The 22,783-nt window shown below is 42.3% G+C and overlaps 1 protein-coding gene across 2 annotated transcripts in view; it reads right to left on the bottom strand.

The window, feature by feature from the left end:
* Window positions 1-21,220, bottom strand: part of LOC148041491 (MBOAT (membrane bound O-acyl transferase) family protein) — a 295,547-nt gene extending 274,327 nt beyond the window's left edge. The window contains exons 1-2 of one of the 2 annotated variants that reach the window (XM_087680155.1): window positions 20,890-21,220; window positions 20,743-20,804 (exon numbers count right to left, since the gene is read on the bottom strand). In XM_087680155.1, the coding sequence (XP_087536281.1) occupies window positions 20,743-20,804; window positions 20,890-21,028 (201 nt within the window). In that variant the 5' untranslated portion in view covers window positions 21,029-21,220. The remainder of the gene's footprint in view (window positions 1-20,742; window positions 20,805-20,889) is intronic. The other variant, XM_087680163.1, reaches the window with a different exon arrangement.
* Window positions 21,221-22,783: the final 1,563 nt, after the last annotated feature.

Below are 22,783 nucleotides of genomic sequence, written 5' to 3'. Positions count from 1 at the left end.
CCAAGTGCCTCTTACTATCAAAACTGACCAGAAATCCTCCAAACCAATTTGTCCCTTGGTTTGCTTGCACATTGGCCTTTACCCTGCTCCTTGAAAGACAAATTCAGCCCCAAATCTAATATTGGTTGGCTGGCCTTCCAAATCTCCTTGAAATTCCTTGATTTCACTTGATGGAATTCAAGTCCTAAGCTCTCAATTTTAAGCACGCATCTCCAAGTAGCTATCAAACCCTAATTTCTGATATAAATTAGTGTTTACAACAAAGATTGACTAAAATATCTTTCTCTGATGGCTCGAACTACTGAAAAATACTGAGATAACTTGAGAGATGACCAAGGGATGAGAGAGAATGTTGTAGAGAGAAATTTTAGAGTTTTATTACGAGAAATGTTGAAAAACTGCTACTACCTTGCTCAAACAGTCATGAAAGCTATCACCTACAGCTTCGGACCACCAGAAAGACTACTGCCCCATCCTTTATGTTGTCATCTGCATCAAAAGAACCTTGAGCTACTGTCACCTACTCCTAGAGGGCTCCAAAATGCTGTCACTTGCTACAAGACCGATCCCTGGTGGCTGCAAATCACATAAGCAGCCTCTCCTTGCTCTCTAACAGCTTACTTCTCTCTCACAATGGCTGGAATAGACTCCACCAGCTCCAAAAAACGTTTTTCCCGCTTGCATGGCTAAAATGAATTTTTTAAAATATTAATTTAATAATTATTCTAATGCTCAAAAAACTAATTTCACCAACCAATAATAAAATTAGCTAGGCCAATTTGTCTTCCAAGTATCCCTAAGCAGTTATTTTGATCCTTAGATGAACATCAATTAATTAATTAATGCCTAGTCTCTAATGTCACTACTAACATTAGTGACCAATAAATTGGTCTAGGCCCAAATTTGACACTATGTACCACCTAGTATCTATCAGACATAACTTATTACAACTTTTGCCTTTAACACCCATTGCATCCTAAGGATACTTAGCTTGTTACGATGAAATAACCGCCATGTGCGTCACATGTGCTAACAACCTTGTACAATTGATTAATAACTTAATCAAATGTTATCAACAAGATTAAAGCATCTTAAAATTTCAGATCCCTGTGACAAACCTTCCCCTTGAAATCCCTGCAACAATCCTCGATTGCACTGCATTGTGCCAAAGGAAAAGCATACTGCACTAGAATTTCCACAATGCATCACAGTCACAACATTAGCCACTATTGTCTAAACATGCCATATGCACCACACTTTCCTCAGGTTGTTTTAGTTGTCTAATTACCTACCACATTTAGTTAGACAAGCATCAAACAGCTTCCTTAATTAATCCATTAGGCACCGGTTCCTTCACGTAATCATAGTACTTGACATAGAAAAGCAATGTCAAGCAAGTTCCTTTTCAACATGTTATCATATTTATCTTTGAAATACATAAAGTCCAACCCGTAGACTTATCCATAATCCGTCCGAAGCTTATCCAGCAATCCACAGGGATTACTAATCCAAGATTCCGCCCGTAGACTAGTATGCGGGCCTCGAGATCCAATTCCGAGTCACGTTGGCCTCTTGTGCAACGCCCGGAAGGCGAGGGATTTACGGCCAGAGCCCCCTCTGGCACCCAAGCATCCTCCTGCTCCAAGTAGCGCTCAACGGAGAGACCTCTCGCGGCGGGTTTGGTCCACCTTCCCGGCGCGGTTAACAACCCCCTTGGTTAGGATCAGGCAGGCAGTCGGGGGTAACTGAAGCTGCCTCTCCCTTCAGGCCTTCAACCTGAAGCATTAGATATATTTTCATCCTTTAATTCTTTGAGCAAACAAAGCAAAACAGTACTCTCTAAATTGTTACAAGCACAATCATTTCCAGTGGTCGTTATTTTGGCCAACTGCTAAGGAGCAAATCCTTCTTTCCAATGCATCCAGCACTCGATCCGGGATCAATTGCGACTTGGCAAGATCCCCAAGGGTTTATTCGTTAACCCTATATCCTTAGGTTAGGGCCGTACCCTATTAACCCGACTTAATCAATACCTTAAGTTCAAATAGCAGTACTTATGTTATTCCAATTTACTGATTGGTATTTTGCTTTCAAGCAAATATCTAATCTCTGTATCTTGGTCGCTTTACCCAAGAAAGGTACTATATCAGGATGATTATTCATCTTCTTGCAAAATAACTTGCGTAAGAATCTGCCAATCTCATTCCATGGAATTGGCCATTCCCTTGTGATCAAATCACAAGATCATGCGACTCTGCAACTTGTTACCAAGTGTCGCATCTAATCCATGGGACTATTCTAACCATTAGCAACGTCTTCTAATCATGGTATCATGATTAGATATAACAATCCGTTCCTGATTGCATTAGGCCGACATTGTCGGTCCTAGGGTTCCAAGTTCAAATCGAGTTTCATCTTTTTAGCGAGAGATCCTTAGGGTAAAAACCCTAGATCATTCTTGCAAGTATGTCCTACTGTCCCTACATTCCGTGAATGTGGGCAAGTCTTTAGGGTATAGGAGTTTTAGCTTTGGCAATACGAGGGACTAGGTCACGTCCTCAACGTGTTAAATCCTAGTTAGCTCTTTGGGATATGTTGCATTAAATTAACCCTTCCTAAACGAGTCTCTCGCGGTTTTTCGGTGTTTAGGTTTAAACCAATTTAACTTGTCTAATCTTGAAGATAATTACGCTACCATTTCCGTAACCACATGATTCATGGTCTACGTATAAGTTAATTTACAAACCCTAACTTTTCGAGTTAAGATCAAAACATAGGTTAAGTTATAGCATAATTCCAATTGATCATCCTATAACATGCAAACAAGATTCAAGCTGCTAAGCTTTAGGATTTCATGTTTAAACATGCAATCTTTTTCTACTTTCATTTCCGAATGAATTAGTCATATGCTGAACTTACACAACCTTTCGTTGATTTGAGTTTTTTAGGCCACTTGCCTAGAGTTAAATCTTCTTCATGCAGTCCTAGCAATTTCCTACGGTTGTTAGCAACTTTCTTTAAGAATCATTCCGAAAAATATGTTCAATAATGCGATATGCGGTTTATTCCTTCCATGCTTAATCGAAGTGTACTATCATAATTCCGTTTTGTAAAGATTACTTTACAATGCATAAAAACCACTTGCTAGAAATGCATAGAAATCTTATGCTCACTTTATTTTGTTCGTTTTATTGAAAAATACTAATGACCGAATCCCTCAATTGTGAGTTATTAGCCAAAGTATTTTCAATCGAAAAAACATGCATCCTCATTCCTCAAATGATCCATGCATAATTGAAATATTACGACGTTAATCAAATTTAGAAAGAAGAACCTGGACTTGTGGTGAAATGTCCACATGGATGTTAGGAGACGATCCTCCCAGTTGCGCCTTGTGCTTTCTTAAGAGCCATTGCGAATTCGGCCTTTCCACCTTGGACGCAGATTTATGATGTTGACCGTCTCCTTTACACACGAAACTCCCTTTGTGATTCCACTATCCTTCAAAATCGAACCTTAGAAATGGAACTTATGAATTTTTCCTTCTTTTCGTAGAATCTCCCGGGATGCAAATTGTCTACATGGAAAGGGGGAAAAGAAAATAGCTTTGTGGTATGCAAAAGGGGAAAAGGTAGCTTAGAAATCCGGGTTATAAAGACCCCTTTGGAAAGGGTTTATAAAAGTCCCTAGAAAGGGCTTTTAAGATAACGTGAGGGGGGGAAATCCACGGGAAAGGATTTGAGGACTTGTGTGGAAACCTCACTCGAAGGGGGTTAGGTGGAATTTGCAAGGGGATGGATGGAAAAATCCCGGGGGCAGGGGGGTATAAGAACCACAATAGGGGGCTTTGGATTCCGGGGGGGGTTTATCAAACCCACATGAACAAGGGCTAGGAGGAAGCCCACAAGAAAGAATTTGTGGGCTTGCAATATGAAAGGGGGCTTAGGGAGCCCCCTTGGAAGCTTCAAGAAGCTTCCAGAAAGCTTCTACCAACATGGAGAGTCCACGTGGAGGAGGGAAAAAGTCGACTATGGGCGGCAGCTAGCGGCCAAGGCCGAGATGGTGGCTTCGGCGGCACTGTTGCAGCAGCTGGCGGCTCTCCTCTTCCCTCGCCTGGCAGCGTGACAGCTCCCTCGTCCAGCTCACCCTCCTAACGGCAACGTGGCGGCTTCAAGCTCCACTCAGCGGCGTCACGGCCTTCCCTCCTCCTTCAGGGCCAGCCTTGCGCCCTTTCTCAACCGCAACATCAGCAGTGTGTCAGCTCCTCCTCCTTCTACTCCCCTCCCACAAGCTTTTATAGCTGAGGGAAGGGGATCCTTCCCGCCCCCACACGGCCATAATGCATGGTTTTCTCCCTTCTGCAAGCTCCAGCAAGGAGCTTGCTCACCCTTGCTATTCCCCTCTCCTCCAGCACAACAATCGGCTGGGACAAAGGGGAAAAAAAAAATTACCATAATTCTAACAATTATTCTTTTGGATTTTTAGTAAGAGGAGGTTCTCGTGAGGACTGCGGTTTAGAGATCGGAATTGTTACATTCTCTCCCCCTTGGAGGAATCGAGATGTCCTCATCTCGAAATAAACTGGGGATATTGATGGTTGAGAGTGCTTTCATCTACCCAAGTGGCATCCTCCTCGGGATAATCTTTCCACTGGATGAGGCATTCTCTCAATGTTCTCGATCTAAGTTGTCTCTCCCTAACATCTAGGATCCTATCAAGCCTTAGTTCAAGGACTCCTTGACTAGGCATTATAACTTGTTGGTCATCAAGTACATGGTTAGGATTAGGTACATACTTCTTCAATAGGCTGTTATGGAATACATTATGAACCTTTAGGTTCTCAGGGAGTTGTAGTCTATAAGCATTAGGTCCTAGGCGCTTGAGGATCTTATATGGTCCACAATACCTTGGACTTAGCTTCTTGCAATCTCCTAAGGATAGAGAACTCTTCTTTGGGCGTACGCGAATGAAGACCATGTCTCCTTCCTCGAAGATTCTATCTTGACACTTCAAATCCGTGTATGCCTTCTGTCTATCCTTGGCGGCTTGGATGTCCTGTCTTATTGACTTTATTTGGTCATCCATCTCTTCCAACATCTGCCTTGAAGCTTCAATCCTCAAGGTTGGATCTGAGAAGTTTAGGGAACTTCTACAGTCATGACCATATAATGCTTGAAAAGGGATCATCTAAATGCTTTGTTGGTAAGAAGCATTGTAGGCAAGTTCAACCAAAGGCAAGTATTGAATCCACCTTTTTGGTTCACGACAGCAGTATGCCCTAAGCATATCCTCGATGACTTGATTGACTCGCTCCATTTGACCATCAGTTTGGGGATGGTAGGCTGTGCTAAAACAGAGTTGAGTCCCAATGGCTTCAAAGATAGCTCTCCAGAATGCAATGTCTGAAGCTTTATAGTTTGTCTTTACTGGAATAAGGTGCGCAACCTTAGTAAGCATGTCAACTACAACCATGATGGAGTTATATCCTCCCTGAATTTGGGGTAGGCCAACCACAAAGTCCATACTGATAAATTCCCATTTCATTTGGGAAATGTCGAGCGGTTGTAACTTTCCTGGCATTTTGACATGTTCGGCTTTGATACGTTGACAAGACAAACACTCAGTGACATATTTTGAGAACGTCACTTTTAAGCCTCTCCCAATAGTAGCTCTTCCTAACTACATTGAGAGTCTTGGCATAGCCAGGATGTCCTGAAAAAGGGGAATCATGAGCTTCTCACAATATCTTCTGCTTAAGTGACTGGCTTGCCGGTATACATAGCCTTGTTCTATAGTAGATAAGTCCACTATTGATAGAGAATCCATGATACTTAGCATGTAGCTTTTCCTCCTGGCCCTTGATAAAGATCTCCCTTAGCATCTTCTGGTAGGATGGATCATGGCATGCTTCTTCTCTAGCAAGCTCAAGTATTGGATTGTTTGGCATAGATACCCTTGTAGCTAGAGATCTAGCTGTTGATGGATTTTGCAAGATTAATGAGTTAAGAAATGCCTTGCGACTGAGTGTATCAGCAACTACATTCTCTTTTCCTGGTCGGTACTTGATTTCAAAGTCATACTCCTCCAGCACTTCAATCCACCGACGTTGCCTCATGTTGAGCTCGTTCTGGGTAAAGATCCAATTGAGATACTTATGATCAGTCACTAGAGTAAACTTATTACCCAACAGGTAGTGTCTCCAAAGCTTTAGAGCATGAATGACAGCTAACAATTCTAGATCATGGGTAGCATAATTCTTCTCATGACTCTTCAGTTTCCTTGAAGAGTATGCTACAGGATGACCTTCCTGCATGAGCACACATCCTAAGGCAAGTGTGCTAGCATCAGTTACTACCTCGAACTCCTTATTGAGGTCTAGAAGTTTTAGGATAGATGCTGATACCAAACTTTGCTTCAATCTATCAAAGCTAGTTTGTTCGGGAGTTGACCATGAAATGGATGTTTGCTTCTTTAGTAAGTCCGTCAGAGGTGCTGCAATCAAAGCATAGTTTTTTATGAAGACCCTATACCATCCTATCAATCTGAGAAAACTATGTATTTCTTTGACAGTTGTTGGTATTGACCATTCTAATACATCTCTGACTTTGGCTGGGTCCACTGAGATTCCTTCCGCTGATACGATAAATCCCAGATATTCAATCTGACGCTTGAAGAATGGACATTTCTTCATCTTAGCATACAGCTTGTGTGACCTCATTGTCTCAAGGACAATCCGAAGTTGGGGTTCATGATCTTCTTCCTGTTTAGAATAGACTAAAGTGTCGTCGAAGAAGACGAGCACAAAGTCATCAAGATATGGCCTAAAGATATCCTGCATTAACTTGTTGAAGGTGGCAGGCGCATTCGTAAGCCCGAATGACATAGCTAGGAACTCAAAGTGTCCATATCTTGTGTTAAAGGCCGTCTTTGGGATATCTTCTTCCTTGATCCTTATCTGATAGTAACCAGACCTGAGATCAATCTTGGAGAAGATCTTCGCACCCTGAAGACGATCAAGAAGCTCATCTATTCTAGGAATAGGGTACTTGTTCTTGACAGTTGATTGATTCAACCCTCTGTAATCAATACACAGTCGAAGCGTTCCATCTTTCTTTTTTTGGAACTGTACGGGAGCTCCCCATGGTGAACTGCTAGGATGGATATAGCCCTGGTCTAACAGTTGCTTGAGTTGTTCCTTCAGCTCAATTGCTTCTGGGATGGACATTCTATAAGGTCTCTTTGCAATTGGCGCCGCTCTTGGCACTAGCTTGATCTCATGATCCACTTCTCTTTGAGGCGGGAGTTCTATTAACTCTTCAGGAAATACATGAGCTTAATCAAGTAGACAGGTAGTTCTTTTCTGACTCCCTTTATGATCCGAGATGCTTTGGCCAATTGGATTTTTGGCACTCCAGCCTCACCTTGAGTTGTGACTAAATCCCCTTCAGAGTTCCAAAAGGAAACTTGGCCCTTTCCACAATGAATGTGGACGTCTTTAGGTTTAAGCCAATCCATTCCGAGTAGACACTCATGGATACCTAGGCTCATGACTCTGAATTTGACCAAAGTCGTCTTTCCTCCCAAAAAGAATTCCACCTTAGCAGTTTGCCTGGTACAAGTAACCTCACGACCATTTGCCAATTCCACAAGCAAGATAGGTGCTTCTACTGTGGCTATTCCTAATCTTTTTGCACAAACTGGTGAGATAAAGGAATGTGTACTGCCACAATTAATCAAGGTCTTGAAATCTTTACCTTGATAGTCCGATGGTGTCTGAATCACCGAGAACTGGCGATTCGGCCCTTTCTTGTGAAGAGCGGCATGGACTGTCGCCCTTTCAAACTCTGCTTCCATGGTCGGATCTTCTTCTTCTTCGCACATTTGCCTATTGGCAACGCAGGCGGTTCTTCCTCTACCTCGGGTAGCAGCTCCCTGACCACGGCCAGTTCCTTGGAAAGGTGCTTGGCGATGTCCTCCTCCAAGCTATGACATTGCCTCTTGAAATGACCGGGCTCGTTGCAGTGGAAACAACGGAGGTTTCGGCCATTGCTTTGAGTAGGAACAAAGGTGTTGACATTATTAGTCCTTGCTTTCTTTCTTTGTCCCTGATTCTGACCTTGAACTCTCTTCATTTGAGGCCTAAATGCTCCTCTGTTCGAGTCATTATAAAACCAAGTTTTGTTACCTCTTGGTCTAGCCTGCACCTCCTGAATTATAGGCGCAGCTCGAATGAGTGCATCCTGAAGATCTGATGGGCGCATAGATTCGAGACGGGTATTCACTGGTGGATTTAAACCAGCACAAAATTTTGACACCTGCTGTGTCATGTCCATCTGTGGCGCATACTTAAGAAGTGAGACGAATTTAGAGTAGTATGCGTCAAGAGTGAGTCCCAGCTATTTCAGCTCATAGAACTCATTCATTTTCTGCATGCGATACGCAAGTGGTAAGTATCTTCCCTGCACGGCTTTCTTCAGCTTCTCCCAGGTAACGGATCCTTCCGCGATCCCTTGATCTCTGCACCATTGCTTCCACCAAAGCCTAGCTTCGCCAGTGAGCTTCAACTTGCCGAGCATAGCCTGATTGGCGGGTGCAATACCGGCTGCTTCAAAGTAATCCTCCATGGATTCAATTCAAATTTCAGCATCTGCTTGGACGGACCTGCCTCTCCCATCAAATTCGGGCGGCTTAATCTGCTTGAGAAGAAACTTCTTCTCCTGGATTACAGCAGTACTTGATGTAGGAGGTGAACTGGGATTCTGCACCTGGGGTTATGCCTGGATAAAGGTTTCTTAACGTTATTACTCGTTAATCGTTACGATTTATATTTCATCTCCATTTCAGCTATCAACCAAGCAATCTAACCACTTAACTTCTTATCAATTCTCATGCACAAACAGACATTGATAAAAAGAAGTCTTATTGTATTTATATGGGCATAGCCCTTTCGGAATACAACATTTCTTGGGATGATAGGGCAACTGTTTACATTTAGTTTGGGAAGAATAATGTTATATTACATTTATCTACGGGAACTAGATAATAGTATGGTTTCGGGTCATGGATCTTCAGGAATCGGTAAGTCATTGGAAGATCAGGGTATCCTTTCCTTTGGAACCCATTTTTCTCATGGCGCCCCAACACCTTGATCTTATCGACGGGGATTACACGAATCACTTCCTCATATACATATGAGTTCAGCTTAACCCTCCGACCTCGAATATGTAAAGTTGAGTTTACGTGAGCCTCCACAAAAATGAACAGCTTCACGACTTTCAGGTCTTCCAACCACTTGACAAAGCCCCCTCTGGCACCCAAGCATCCTCCTGCTCCAAGTAGCGCTCAACGGAGAGACCTCTCGTGGCGGGTTCGGTCCACCTTCCCGGCGTGGTTAACAACCCCCTTGGTTAGGATCAGGCAGGCAGTCGGGGAAAACTGAAGCTGCCTCTCTCTTCAGGCCTTCAACCTGAAGCATTAGATATTTTTTCATCCTTTAATTCTTTGCGCAAACAAAGCAAAACAGTGCTCTCTAAATTGTTACAAGCACAATCATTTCCAGTGGTCGTTATTTTGGCCAACTGCTAAGGAGCGAATCCTTCTTTCCAATGCATCCAGCACTCGATCCGGGATCAATTGTGACTTGGAAAGATCCCCAAGGGTTTATTCATTAACCCTATATCCTTGGGTTAGGGCCCTACCCTATTAACCCGACTTAATCAATACCTTAATTTCAAATAGCAATACTTATGTTATTCCAATTTACTAATTGGTCTTTTGCTTTCAAGCAAATATCTAATCCCCGTATCTTGGTCGCTTTACCCAAGAAAGGTACTATATCAGGATGATTATTCATCTTCTTGCAAAATAACTTGCGTAAGAATCTGCCAATCTCATTCCGAGGAATTGGCCATTCCCTTGTGATCAAATCACAAGATCATGCGACTCTGCAACTTGTTGCCAAGTGTCGCATCTAATCCATGGGACTATTCTACCTCATCAACGACGTCTTCTAATCACGGTACTATGATTAGATACAACAATCCGTTCCTGATTGCATTAGGCCGACATTGTCGGTCCTAGGGTTCCAAGTTCAAATCGAGTTTCATCTTTTTAGCGAGAGATCCTTAGGGTAAAAACCCTAGATCATTCTTGCAAGTATGTCCTACTGTCCCTATATTCCGTGAATGTGGGCAAGTCTTTAGGGTATAGGAGTTTCAGCTTTGGCAATACGAGCGACTAGGTCACGTCCTCAACGTGTTAAATCCTAGTTAGCTCTTTGGGATATATTGCATTGAATTAACCCTTCCTAAACGAGTCTCTCGCGGTTTTTCGGTGTTTAGGTTTAAATCAATTTAACTTGTCTAATCGTGAAGATAATTACGCTACCATTTCCGTAACCACATGATTCATGGTCTACGTATAAGTTGATTTACAAACCCTAACTTTTCGGGTTAAGATCAAAGCATAGGTTAAGTTATAGCATAATTCCAATTGATCATCCTATAACATGCAAACAAGATTCAAGCTGCTAAGCTTTAGGATTTTATGTTTAAACATGCAACATTTTTCTACTTTCATTTCCGAATGAATTAGTCATATACTGAACTTACACAACCTTTCGTTGATTTGAGTTTTTTAGGCCACTTGCCTAGAGTTAAATCTTCTTCATGCAGTCCTAGCAATTTCCTACGGTTATTAGCAACTTTCTTTAAGAATCATTCCGAAAAAGGTGTTCAATAATGCAATATGCGGTTTATTCCTTCTGTGCTTAATCGAAGTGTACTATCATAATTCCGTTTTGTAAAGATGGGCATTAATTAATCTAATTTCATTACTTTGCAATGCATAAAAACCACTTGCCAGAAATGCATAGAAATCTTATGCTCACTTTATTTTGTTCGTTTTATTGAAAAATACTAATGACCGAATTCCTCAATTGTGAGTTATTAGCCAAAGTATTTTCAATCGAAAAAACATGCATCCACATTCCTCAAATGATCCATACATAATTGAAATATTACGACGTTAATCAAATTTAGAAAGAAGAACCTGGACTTGTGGTGAAATGTCCACATGGATGTTAGGAGACGATCCTCCTGCAGTTGCGCCTTGTGCTTTCTTAGGAGCCATCGCAAATTTGGCCTTTCCACCTTGGATACAGATTTATGATGTTGGCCGTCTCCTTTGCACACGAAACTCCCTTTGTGATTCCACCGTCCTTCAGAATCGAACCTTAGAAATGGAACTTATGAATTTTTCCTTCCTTTCGTAGAAGCTCCGGGGGTGCAAATTGTCTACACGGAAAGGGGGAAAAGAAAATAGCTTTGTGGTATGCAAAAGGGGAAAAGGTAGCTTAGAAATCCGGGTTATAAAGACCCCTTTGAAAAGGGTTTATAAAAGTCCCTAGAAAGGGCTTCTAAGATAATGTGTGAGGGGGGGAAAATCCACGGAAAAGGATTTGAGGACTTGTGTGGAAACCTCACTCGAAGGGGGTTAGGTGGAATTTGCAAGGGGATGGATGGAAAAATCCCGGGGGCAAGGGGGTATAAGAACCACGATAGGGGGCTTTGGATTCCGGGGGGGTTTATCAAACCCACATGAACAAGGACTAGGAGGAAGCCCACAAGAAAGAATTTGTGGGCTTGTAATATGAAAGGGGGCTTAGGGAGCCCCCTTGGAAGCTTCCAGAAAGCTTCTGCCAACGTGGAGAGCCCACGTGGAGGAGAGAAAAAGTCGACTATGGGCAGGAGCTGGCGGCCAGGGCCGAGATGGTGGCTTCGGCGGCGCTGTTGCAGCAGCTGGCGGCTCTCCTCTTCCCTCGCCTGGCAGCGTGACGGCTCCCTCGTCCAGCTCACCCTCCTAACAGCAGCGTGGCGGCTTCAAGCTCCATTCAACGGCATCACGGCCTTCCCTCCTCCCTCAGGGCCAGCCTTACGCCCTTTCTCAACAGCAACATCAGCAATGTGTCGGCTCCTCCTACTCCCCTCCCACAGGCTTTTATAGCTGAGGGGAGGGGATCCTTCCCGCCCCCATGCGGCCATAATACATGGCCTTCTCCCTTCTGCAAGCTCCAACAAGGAGCTTGCTCACCCTTGCTATTCCCCTCTCCTCCAGCACGACAGTCGGCTGGGGGAAAGGGGAAAAAATTTTTACCATAATTCTAACAATTATTCTTTTGGATTTTTAGTAAGAGGAGGTTCTCGTGAGGACTGCGGTTTAGAGATCAGAATTGTTACAAGTAGCTGGCTGAATATTGAGTTCACTTGGTGAAACTCCAGCTGAATCACCAAATGTAATGGGCAGCAGCCCTTCAAATTCATCACGGGCAGCCTGATATGTGTCTAAACAAGCGAGGGACGATTCTGATTTTTCATCAAATAGTACATCCCTACTGACAAACCTTTTTGGAAACAGGATCATAGAGTCTGTAGCCTTTGCTCTCACTACTATATCCCATAAAAATGCATTTAACAGCCTTGTTATCCAACTTTTTCCTAAGTACCTTTGGAATATGTGAATATGCAAGGCACCCAAAGGTATGAAAGTGTCCAACACAAGGTTTTCGGCTGTTCCAAGCCTCAAAAGGTGTGATTTTCTTCAAAGCTTTGGTGGGGCATCTGTTCAAAAGGCAAGCACACATGACGGCTTCCATCCAAAAACTGAGGCAAGCTCTATGACCTTAGCATTCATCTGGCCATCTCCATGAGTGACCGATTCTCTCTTTGCAACCCCATTCTGCTATGGAGTATAAGCAGTAGTGTACTGATGGACAATGCCCTTCTGCTTCAAAAAGGAATTCAGCATAAAGGACATGTATTCCCCCCCTCGATCCAAACGAAAAGTCTTAATTTTACAACCAGACTGGTTTTCAACAAGTGCGATAAAAGCCAAGAATCTATCATACACTTCTGACTTTTGACCAAAGAGTAGACCCAGCAAAATCGAGTAAAATCATCAATAAAAGTCACAAAATAATAACATCCTCCCAATGATTTTGTTTGCATTGGCCCACATACATCTGAATGCACTAACTGCAACCTTGCTGTTGCTCTAAAAGCAACATCACAGGGAAACGAAAAACGATGCATTTTCCCCAAAATACATCCTTCGCACAAGTGCTCAAAAGGTCTCTCCAGTAGAGATAATCCATCTAGCATCTGCGTATGCTGTAAGAGCATCAAGCTATCAAAGTTCACATGCCCCATCCCAAAATGCCATAACTCTGCCTGTATCATAGCAAGAGTAAGAGTGGATGTCAAATACGCTGATTGATCAATTGAAAGAGCATCCAACTCATATAATCCATGACATAAAGTGCCTGTCAAGACCAAAGTCATGTGTTCTTTGTCTCTCACCATGCATCTATTTGTCAGAAGTGGAGCAGCGGTGGAGGCATAAACATGTGCTGAAATAAACTGCTGAAACACAAGACAAAAAGAAAAGAAAGAACACGATACAGATGAGAACTCAGATGTATGCACGGGAAATGGAATCCATATATCTGAACACGAGACAGTCGCATACAACAGTGAGTCACTGGCTGCGTGGACACTGGCACTGGCTCCTCTCTCCACAGAGTCTGCAGATGGTGAAGATGAAGTGACTGATTGAGGAGGAGCCACTAAGTATAAATAGGCTGAAAAAGTGGGGAGCAATAATGCTGGTCGGACAGCATTTAATGCTGGCCGCTAGTGCATAAAAATGCCCCAATGACATAAAATGCCATACCAGAAAAATACCTAAAATACCTAATAAAAATGCCCAGCCTAGATCAAGCTCAGACTCACACATGAGCTGACAAATACTCTGCTAACACTATTATCATCAAATGTGACTTGCAATCCAGATTGTGCCAAAGAAGAGATAGAGAGCAAATTCTTCTTTATGGCTAGCACAAATAAAGCATCCTGTAGACGGAGAATAGATCCATCAATGGCTGTGAGCACAATCTCCCCAATACCTCTAGCAAGGTATGATGCATTGTTGGCACACTATCAGACTTGCCAACTGGAGCTGCATGAACAGATGCAAATAAATCTCTACGGGATGTAATATATGAAACCAGCCTTCCTTCTTGGAAGGGGTGGTGATAACTTGATTTAAGAGTTAATTACAGCAATAAATAAATGCACATAAAATAAAATACACACTTTACCATAACATTCTTGGACAGTGGACACCCTGTTGGCCCCAAAACTGGTGCCCCTTGCGGTATTTCTTTAGCTTTCATTCAATTGGAAGGAGTACAACTTGAGATTCTTCAATCTCCTCCTGCTAACCAATTGCTCTTGCTGTCGTAAATGACCAGCAAGCCTTTTGGGTTATTTGCCCCTTGATTCACCCAAGACTTCTTCTCCAATTTGACCCTTGGCTGGCCAAATGCTGCCCCAAATCAATTCGGGATGGGCTGGCTCCTGAAATCCCTTGATAATCTTCAATTATCAGCTGCTGATTTCAGTCCCTTGAACCTTCAATCTCTGGCACAGATCCCAAGGTGGCTGCTAAACCCTAATTTCTGTTGTAAATTAGAGTTTACTGCAGAAATTACAGATCAGCCCACCAAAAATGGCTGAGATCTCCTCCGAATTGCTGAGAATTGCTGAGAATAGCTGAGCATAGGTTGAAGGGGATGAGAGAATGCTGTAGAGAGAGAAAATTTTGAGATTTGTCGCGAATAACTGATCAAAATCAGCCGCTGCCCTGCTGTACCAGCCCCAAACGGATGCACCAACAACAATAGGAGCATCAAAGACTAATCTTCAGGAGAAAGTGCATCAACAGCAATTGCCAACTTCCCAAGGTCAAGAATATGCAATCTCCATCACCAAAATGGTCTCCAATGATTGGAAAATGGCCCCAGAAGTTGGTAGCAACAGTGCAACACCTCTTCCCAACAGCTCCAAAATGAAAAAATGAGATTTTCCTCTCCCTTCAGCCCTATTTAGCCTTTCCTCCACTTGCATGGGAAAGTTTTGCCAAGTGGCAGCTTTCTTAATCCATTTTCAGCAATTTCCAACCATTTAATTAATTTTCAGAATTAATTCAACCCTTAATCCATGCCCAGAAAATTGACCTTGCCCATTCAAAAATTAATTGGCTAGGCCATTTGCAACCTAAAGTGATCCCATCCATTAATTGACCCTTGGACAAGCATTAATCCATTAATTAATGCCTAGTCCCTAGTGTCACCACTGACACTTAATGGCCAATTAATGGTCCTAGGGGCAAATTGACACCAAAATTCACCTAGAATCTAACAAGTGTAACTTGTTACAACTTTTGCCTTTGACACCCATCTTTTTCACAGGATCCTTCGGCCTTCAACTGTGAAAAAGTAGCTTGCACCTCACATGTGCAACACATGTGCATCTTTTAATTGCACATTTGATTAATCCTTTAATCAAATGTCAATTAAACATAAGCAAAGCATCTAATTTTCACGTCCTCGTGACATATGCTTAGAAGCACCAAAATCAAAAAACCAAGTGCCTACATCCTCAGTAGAGCTAAATGCTCGATCTGCCCAAGAGGTGTCATATCTGCATGTGTAAAAACAATAGTCCCTGTCTGCAACAAAGGACGCGGACTCAGTAGCAGTGGAAGGAGTATCAAAAACAGACATTCCTAACTCCTTTTTCTTCTCTTTGGCAATGCGCTTTCTGCACTCAATGATGTAGTGGCCTGGCTTCTTGCAATAATGGCATTTGCCCTTTTTGGCTTGCGTGCCCCCTTTTTTTTTTGGTCTATGATGTGCTAGAAGTCCCAGAACTCTACGGAGCATTCTTCACTTGGCTGCCTTTGCCCTTCTGTCTAGCCATAAAAGCCTGCTCAGAGGCTATAGCATCCACACCACTATTCCTCCGTGTTTGCTCCTCCTCTAAAAGCAAACTGACTAACTGAAGAAAAGTGATTGGCTGCGTAGCAATCCTCATGGTGAGGTTTAAGGCCATATGAAAAGCCAAGTACCAAGGAGGTAATGAGTTCAAAGTGGTAGATATCATCTGTGCATCCGAATAATACTCATCAACATTCATGAGTTGCTCTCGCAAGTCCTGAATTTTGTTCAAGTGATCCTGAATAGAATCACCTTCATCCATTTTCAATGTCTCTAACTCTTTCTTTAAGAAAGAGATGTGAGTCTCATTCTTGCCTGCAAGCATCTGCTCCAAAGTTAGTAAAGTTTCTCGTAAAGAAGCTACTGAATGACGGATGATTGATCGCTGAACTGCCAATGCAATCAGCGACAAAGCCTGTGCATCCCATGTATCCCATGCTTTTTGAGCTGTTGTTCTTTGGGGAAGTGGCTGAAGTGGAGCAGGCTGAGGTGCCCGTGGTGCACATCCTCCTGGAGGAGGAGTAGCTGGAGCCACAACTCCAAGTCGAGCTTCTTCTCCACTGACATAATCCCAAAGATTTTTTTACCATAAGTACATTATTCATTATGAAGGACCAAAGTAAATAGTTATTTCCATCCGATCTGTCCTCCTTGGATACATAGGTGAAAACATCTTCTCCCTGATTTGCCATGATTTTCAATTACCAAAAAATGCAAAAGAGCAATGTCACAGCAGGACTACACTGGAAATCTGAAAATTTCCAGAAATTGCAGCAAATAACTTTCTGCAATTAGTGTACAGAGGTACACTCTGTCAAAATTGTTTGTTATGCATGCAGTCCAACGTGCAATTAGTGTTCAGCAACATAATACCAGCAAAATCCCGAAAATTTCTTGCCTCGGGTTTGTCAAAACAGTCTGTCAGTGATTGTAACTACAGTGTGTATGCCAATGTTCCCAAAAAACATAAAAGCCCCAAAAAAAAAATTATGAATGTGTCCAAAAATTGCATTTAATGTGTCCCAAACACGTTTCCTGACTTCTGTATCTGTGGTGTGGTAACCCCTGCTTCCAAGAATTGCAGGAAATTAAAAATTAAAAAAATACCCAAAAAAATTATGGGTTTACTGGCGCAAAGCTGTCAAGCAAGTATCAGACGAGTTAATCAGCGGTGTTTTAGTCTGGCGCTTCAGGAGGTGGTGATGATTGATGACTAGTGGGCTAGCGCAGGAGGCTGCGACTGATGTACAAGACGTTCCCAAGTTGATCGCTGCAGTCTGACAAGTGGCCTTTCTCAAACACAGGCAGGAGAGCGCAGACAAGGGCTGCGCTGGAAGGGCAAGGGCGTTAGAGAGACCTAGCGGGAGCAGCACAGGGGGAGGACAAAACGGCAGAGCCCAGGCGGAAGGGCGCCACATAGGGGCTACGCAGGCAAGGCTGGTTCGTTGTAGGTGGAGCTGGCACTGGTGGACTTGCTGAACGAAATGCTAAAGGACAGGGCGCTCGTCAATCTGCTGTAGCTCATGCTGAAGAGTTGGGCTGAGGAGAACTGCGGAGCTGCAGGAGGCAGAGTTGGACTGAGCCAATCTCAGCACACAAAACCAGTAGACAGTATAAGAGTGAAGCACAACACCCAATACGATAGATTGAAAGAGTGTAAACTAAAAGTACAAGATACAACCCTTAAACCTTAGGGTTGTAGGGAGGTGTTCACACCCGAACATGGTAAGTATCCATAAGTGCGTGTCATAAGCACATACAAAATAATATCATAAGTCTGGGGGAAAAAACCTCTCCTACCGAGAGTAAAAAGTACCCCAGTGTCCTACTAATCACCGACACTCCTATGTGAGCGTAGACGTAAGTGAGGCACGAGTGAAATACCCAACAAAGACAGTATAGAAGCAATGTGAGTCACCAACTGTGGAGACACCAGCACATGCTCCCTCTCTCCAAGAACTGTCAGGTGATGAATAAATGAGGAGGGAGCTTGAGAATATATAGGCTAAATAAATGCCAAAAATATGATTGGTCAGCCAGCATTAAATGTTGGCTGACTGGCTGCATATAGTGCCAAAACACAATAAATGATGCCAAATAAAATGCCTAATATATCTATGTGCCTATCTTCCTGTACCACATGTACAGACTCAACCATGAACTGACTAATCTGCTCTAACATCATCGGTAGTTCATCACTAATGCCAACTGTTTCTTTTTTCACTTGCAATTCTTTTTCTACATTCCTCAATAACATGGCCATTTTTTCTGCAATAATTGTATTTCTTTTGCTTAGCACCCTCATCCTTGGTGCTTGAAGAGTCCGTGGAAGAAACCATTCTGTCTTTACCCTTTGAGTTTGATGGCTGCCATGACTTTCATTTGTTCCTATGGATGGCTACAAATGCTTGATTTTCCATGCTTATGTTAGAGTGATTCACCCGCGATTACTCTTCTTGCAATAACAATGACGCCAAAGCATCAAATGTGTATACATCAATATCTCCTTTGCAAGTGAAGTGAAGTGTAGTGGAGAAACTCTTATTAGTGTCAAGAAGGCCAGCCAAGACTGTTGAAACAAGAGAGGCATTAATAATTATTTCATCAATATTTGCAAGCTACTCCGTTCTATTCTTAACATGTGTAATGTAGGCATCCACCAAATCACCCTCTGTCATGTGCCCTATCTCAAGTTGTGTGCGCAAATAGGCTACACAAGCCTCATTGCACACCTAATACAATGAAGTAAGCTTATTCCAAGCATCCTTGACCATTGTGTATGATCAAATATGTGGGATAACCTGTCATTTGAATGAGAGTGCAATCAAAGCATATGCATGGCCATTGCGTCCATACCATCTCAATTGATCTGCACTAGGAGGTACAATACGAGAACCTAACAAACATAACTTATTACAACTTTTGCCTTTGGTACTAGCTTATATTTTAGGATCCTTGGCCCACTACCATGAAATAACTTACTTGCGCATCACATATACATCTCACATTTGCACATTTGATTAATAAATTAATCAAACGCTAAGCAAAGAATTCGAATTTCACATCCTCGTGACACCTATCAAATCCTTGAAGCGTAGACATGATAAATCTTTCAAATTCAAATGTGAGAGGTAAGGAATATGACATGGACGAGGATCCAATCTTTATATAAGAGTTCACTCAACTTGACCAACAAATTGTGGTTGTAAGATGCAAGTCATTGAGGTATTCAAATTAGGCTACCCAATGGCCTACCAAGACCTACAAAGGTGATATAAAACCACCGTGAACTTCCTTCTTTTTGTTGATGAAAATTGTGTCAGTGGGAAAAAGGGATGGTTGGCTGACACAATATAAAATAAAGTAAAGGCTGTAGAGGTATATACTGCCATTGAAACTACTAAGGATCTGAGGAAAGAGCAACGTGCTCAAGGGTGCTCTGCAAATGAGATGCATCGAAGAATGCTACAAAGTGCAAATGAGAATACTCATGCAACAAGGTGCAACTTGGATAGTGTCCCTCATGGGGAAATTGTTAACTTGCACCGAGAGCCCTTTACAAAGATGATAATCATGCAATACAAAGAGTAAGTACAATAGGTAAGGGATGTCAATGTCAAGGACAAGAAGACAATGTTGAAGCTTGGAGGTACCAAATGAAGGGTACAAACCCCCTCTCGACCATAGATGTCAATGCCAAAGGAGGAGCCCAATGGTAGTCTTTATGCAATGCTGAGAACCAATGATGAAGGAATAAGAAGCACCCGAGCTAGAAGAGCTAGGGAGAAGAAACTACCATGGTCCCATCAACCGATAGTTGAGACAAGGCTCAAAGGAAGATGAAACCACAAAGGAACGCCTAACAACCCGTGTCGTTAGCCTAGTAATACGGATCAATGCAAACTTGCAATGTTTGTCCTTAAACTAAAATACAAAACCAATATCCAAATTAGTACAAGAAAAGACCAAAACTTGCATAGTAGTGCTTCATATTGAGATATTTTGGTGCTAGCCAATAAAAATAATGCAAAGCTAATGTAAGAATAAGATTAAAAACGAATGAGTAACAAAGCAAATAAACGCGTACAGCGAAGTCAAATGAAAATCCTATAGCTAAGTAGCCTAAAGGACAGGTTAGCCTATGGGCCTGACTCGTTAGCCTAATGAGCTAAGAGTACAAGTGAAAGCTAGACTAGCCAAAGGATGTGATAGCTTGGGAAACTATAAGGAACCTAGAAGGTGTTAGCCTAAGAGTGTAGCCATCAACGCGCACGTCTGTTAGCAGATCTCGACCAAAGGAGCTCATGGCGAGATGGAGAAATGAATCTAAGTGGAGTTGCATCAAGAGTCTAGAATAGTGGCTAGAAGAGCATATGGTTTGAGGTCAAATGGGACGGGTGTGGCAATGAGTGCAAAACCTATTTGTTTCTAGGCAATTGCTGCCAAATAGACCTAGATTCATTCTTTTCGTCAAAAGAAGGGGCATCACCCTTGTTAGAATTTGCTTTCTCATCTTGAGAGTTCTTGCCACCTCTCAATTCCCCTTCGAAAGAAGAGAATACCAAAGGCCCCTCGAAAGTGGTCAACTGCAGTAAAGTGTATACAAGGGAAAAACAAATATTTGCTTGCTTGAATTAATGAAAATGTTTGCTAAAACCAGCCATGATTCCAATTTACAATGTCAACTAAAAACGCACGTTCTAACTGAAGCATTGAACGTACTAAATGCTTTGTTCATATATAAATGTTAAATTGAAATGCAATCGGACGCCTTCTTGCCTTAAACCTGAAGCAATGATAGTTACATTTGAATGCAATCTAATGCCTCCTTTCCTCAAATCAGAAGCATGAATGAAGAAGGGATTATACTGCTAGATTGTTCAGAGAAATGCGTATAGAATCCTTACACTAAGACGCATCCAGATCCCGTCTTGTATCAAGCCACGCAATCGACCACTAGCGCCATAGGCTATTGAAAGGACGAGCAGAGAAAAGAAGTTGAGCGAATGTCCACCATTGCTGCAGACGTACGAAAGAACTGTAAGGTTTCATACCAGCCGCAAGTTTGAGCGATGTCCGTGCCAGCAGGTAGTAGAAACCGGCAGCGTATGCGAGGAGGAATGCAAGCTCGAGCCTCTTCCACATGGCGGCCTTTGTCATAGCCTCTCTCTTCTTCGATCGCGTGGTGGTCATGGATGACAGTGAGCCGTCCTCCGTCCCTCCCTCGCTCCCGTCAGCGTCCTCCTTGAATCGCGGTAGGCTCTGGCTTGGAAGCCTCGCCGTCCTGAGGTCGCTATTTACGTTGCAAAACTTACGTTAATTTAGCATACATAATTCGTTGCCATTCGGACTCGCGTTGCCATTCGGACTCGTGAGAGCTCTTTCGTGTCATTGTTCCCTCTTACTTGCAAAAATATAATCATCGTGTCACTAAGGTCGTGGCGTCACAGATCGAGTATGGGTGGATTTCCAAGGGTGTGTGAATTCCATCCTTACGACCTGCCTCCCCTGAGGGATTTTTGCGGGGGGCAGGTGCTGGATGCGTGGCACTCGCCCCCACGTTCCTTTTTTTTTTGTGGGGGAGGTGGGGAGCTACCACATGGCACCCGCCCCCCACGTCTCCTTAACTAATAGTATAGATTCATGTCCAAAAATATAATTAATACCATTGGCCGCAAAAAAAAAAGCATGCTCCAGACATAATAACTTCAGCTAGGTTGACACGTGCAGCTAGGTTTAGGCAGTGTTATTGTGTTTTTTTACTTAATTCCAATTGCTTGTTATTGAGCAATTTACAGGAGTATGGTTTTCTTTCTATTACTTAAAGGTCAAAGCTGAACATAAAATGCATTATCTTTAAAGTAGTTAGAGTTCTATAAAAATGTTTAATCAAGCAAAGCTAAGAAATTAAGTTGCATAGAATACATTGTTGTGTATTCTACTACCATAAGAACTAGCATTCCGTGTGTGCTTTGCATGCGTGAAACGCTAGGCCACTTCACGACTACCACGAAGAAACAAGTGAAGTTGTCATGCAATAGCTCGATAATCTATTTTCCCTCTTCCTCTCTCCTCTTTTCCCTCTCCATTTCTAATATGTTCTCTCTCTCTCTCTCTCTCTCTCTCTCTCTCTCTCTCTCTCTCTCTCTCTCTCTCTCTCTCACATTAAACTTAAAACTAAAAGTAATTTATAAAATTTGTAATATAGAATGCTAGACACAGAAACAATCTCTTCTATACACCATACTTACAAACTTTTCTCTTTACACCAATGTAAGGAATCACATGTTTGTTTCGCATGATATTTAGAAACAACAATATTATACCGAAATGGATTATAATTGAAACAAAGACCAAGCACCACAAAAAGACTTTCTCTTAGAGATCTAATCAAAACGAAGCTCTCTCATTTTTTAAGGAATCGTTTTTATCTCCAAACAAGACATTCACAAGTAAATTAGAGTCAGATGCCAATATCTTTGGTCTCTTTCCACCGATCATGCCATGATGGGAAAGGTATAAGATATCCTACTTTCCATTAGCAAGCCAGAAAGCTAAGTGTAAGGCACCCGACTGTTTCTAAGCACCACAGCTAAATGGTTGATGCCAACAAAAAAAGACAATGTCTCCAATATGCTTAATAGAAATAAAGCTTCCTCTTCTTTGAGGAATCATTAACAAAATCTTCATCCTCAAGCAAAATATGTGAAGGTGAAGCACATAACGATCTCACATTTTCTTATGGTAATTACATGGGTGATGCAATAGTCTTACCTCTCTCTTTAGCACATGCATTGGAACAAAATCACAATATAAGTACGTAGAACAACTAACAAAGACCATTTTCTTCCAACAATAATAATAACTGGTTGAAGATTTGCGAACCATTTAGTAGGTACTGACAAACGTTGATGTAGCATTAAGAAATAATCCAAATCCTTGAACCCG

The sequence above is a fragment of the Lygodium microphyllum genome, chromosome 1 (assembly GCF_053477565.2).
Source record: "Lygodium microphyllum isolate KBCC chromosome 1, Lygodium_microphyllum_v1.1.10, whole genome shotgun sequence".
NCBI classification, from domain to species: Eukaryota; Viridiplantae; Streptophyta; class Polypodiopsida; order Schizaeales; family Lygodiaceae; genus Lygodium; species Lygodium microphyllum.
This window is presented reverse-complemented; position numbering and strand designations above follow the sequence as displayed.